The following is a 1,219-nucleotide window of genomic DNA, read 5'->3' on the forward strand; positions in this document are numbered from 1 at the left end:
ATTTCAGCCCCGCCCCCTCAACTTCAGCCCCGCCCTTGTCACCATCTCGACCCGCCCCCTCTGGTCACCTGCATTGCTTTATTTCCAATCGTTTCCGTGTCAGTTTCCAGACTCCCTGGAATCGGGGGGAGGGGGGGTCATTGGGAGCACTGGGAGCACTGGGAGCTGCTGCTCCCCCCTCCCCGGGCACGGTGGGGTGTTTTGGGGGGGGTGTGACGCCCCCCCGCCGTGCCCCAGGCTGCTGTACAAGGCCATCGACGCCAACGCCGAGGACCAGGGCCCCATCTACAACTACCGCGTGGAGATCTCCATCTTCTTCATCATCTACATCATCGTCATCGCCTTCTTCATGATGAACATCTTCGTGGGCTTCGTCATCATCACGTTCCGTGCGCAGGGCGAGAGCGAGTACAAGAACTGCGAGCTGGACAAGAACCAGGTGCCGGTGCCGGGGGGCGAGGGGGGCCGCGGGGGCCGCGGGGGCCGCGGGGGACACGGTGACGCCCCCGCAGCGCCAGTGCGTGGAGTACGCGCTCAAGGCGCAGCCGCTGCGCCGCTACATCCCCAAGAACCGCACGCAGCACCGCGTCTGGGCCATGGTCAACTCCACCGCCTTCGAGTACATCATGTTCGTGCTCATCCTGCTCAACACCATCGCGCTGGCCGTGCAGGTGCCGCGCCGGGGGGCCCGGGGGGGGGATGTGGGGAGGGGGCAGCCCCCCACGTGCCCCCCTCGCCCCCCCAGCACTACGAGCAGTCCAAGCCCTTCAACTACGTCATGGACCTGCTCAACATGGTCTTCACGGGGCTCTTCACCGTGGAGATGCTGCTCAAGATCATCGCCTTCAAGCCGCGGGTGGGTGCTGGGGGGCGCGGGGGGGCGCAGAGACCCCCCCCCCAGCACCCCCCCGCTCACCCCCTGCGTGCCCCCCCCCCAGCACTACTTCTGCGACGCGTGGAACACCTTCGACGCACTCATCGTGGTGGGCAGCGTGGTGGACATCGCCGTCACCGAGGTCAACGTGAGTGGCGCGGCCCCCTGTCCCCTCCCGGCGGCTGGGGGGGGGGCGCGGGGTGCAGCCCCCCCCCACCCGGGCACCACGTTCCCGTGTCCATCCGTGTGTTGCTCTCCACGTGTCCGTCTCACGTCTCCGTGCTCCATCCCACGCTCCACCCGTGCGTGTGCCGCAGAACGGGGGGCACGTTGGAGAGGTACTGG

At 67.8% G+C, this 1,219-nt stretch overlaps 1 protein-coding gene across 1 annotated transcript; it reads left to right on the top strand.

The window, feature by feature from the left end:
• Positions 1–500: 500 nt before the first annotated feature.
• On the top strand, positions 501–1,022 carry LOC112945698 (voltage-dependent L-type calcium channel subunit alpha-1F-like; the record flags this gene model as incomplete). The annotated part of the gene is made up of 3 exons (XM_026037352.1): positions 501–671; positions 746–856; positions 939–1,022. Coding segments are annotated over 3 exons (366 nt in total), but the record flags the coding sequence as incomplete, so codon positions are not given.
• Positions 1,023–1,219: the final 197 nt, after the last annotated feature.

Source organism: Nothoprocta perdicaria, unplaced genomic scaffold (assembly GCF_003342845.1).
Source record: "Nothoprocta perdicaria isolate Ctin4 unplaced genomic scaffold, notPer1 scaffold_1969, whole genome shotgun sequence".
Taxonomy (NCBI): domain Eukaryota; kingdom Metazoa; phylum Chordata; class Aves; order Tinamiformes; family Tinamidae; genus Nothoprocta; species Nothoprocta perdicaria.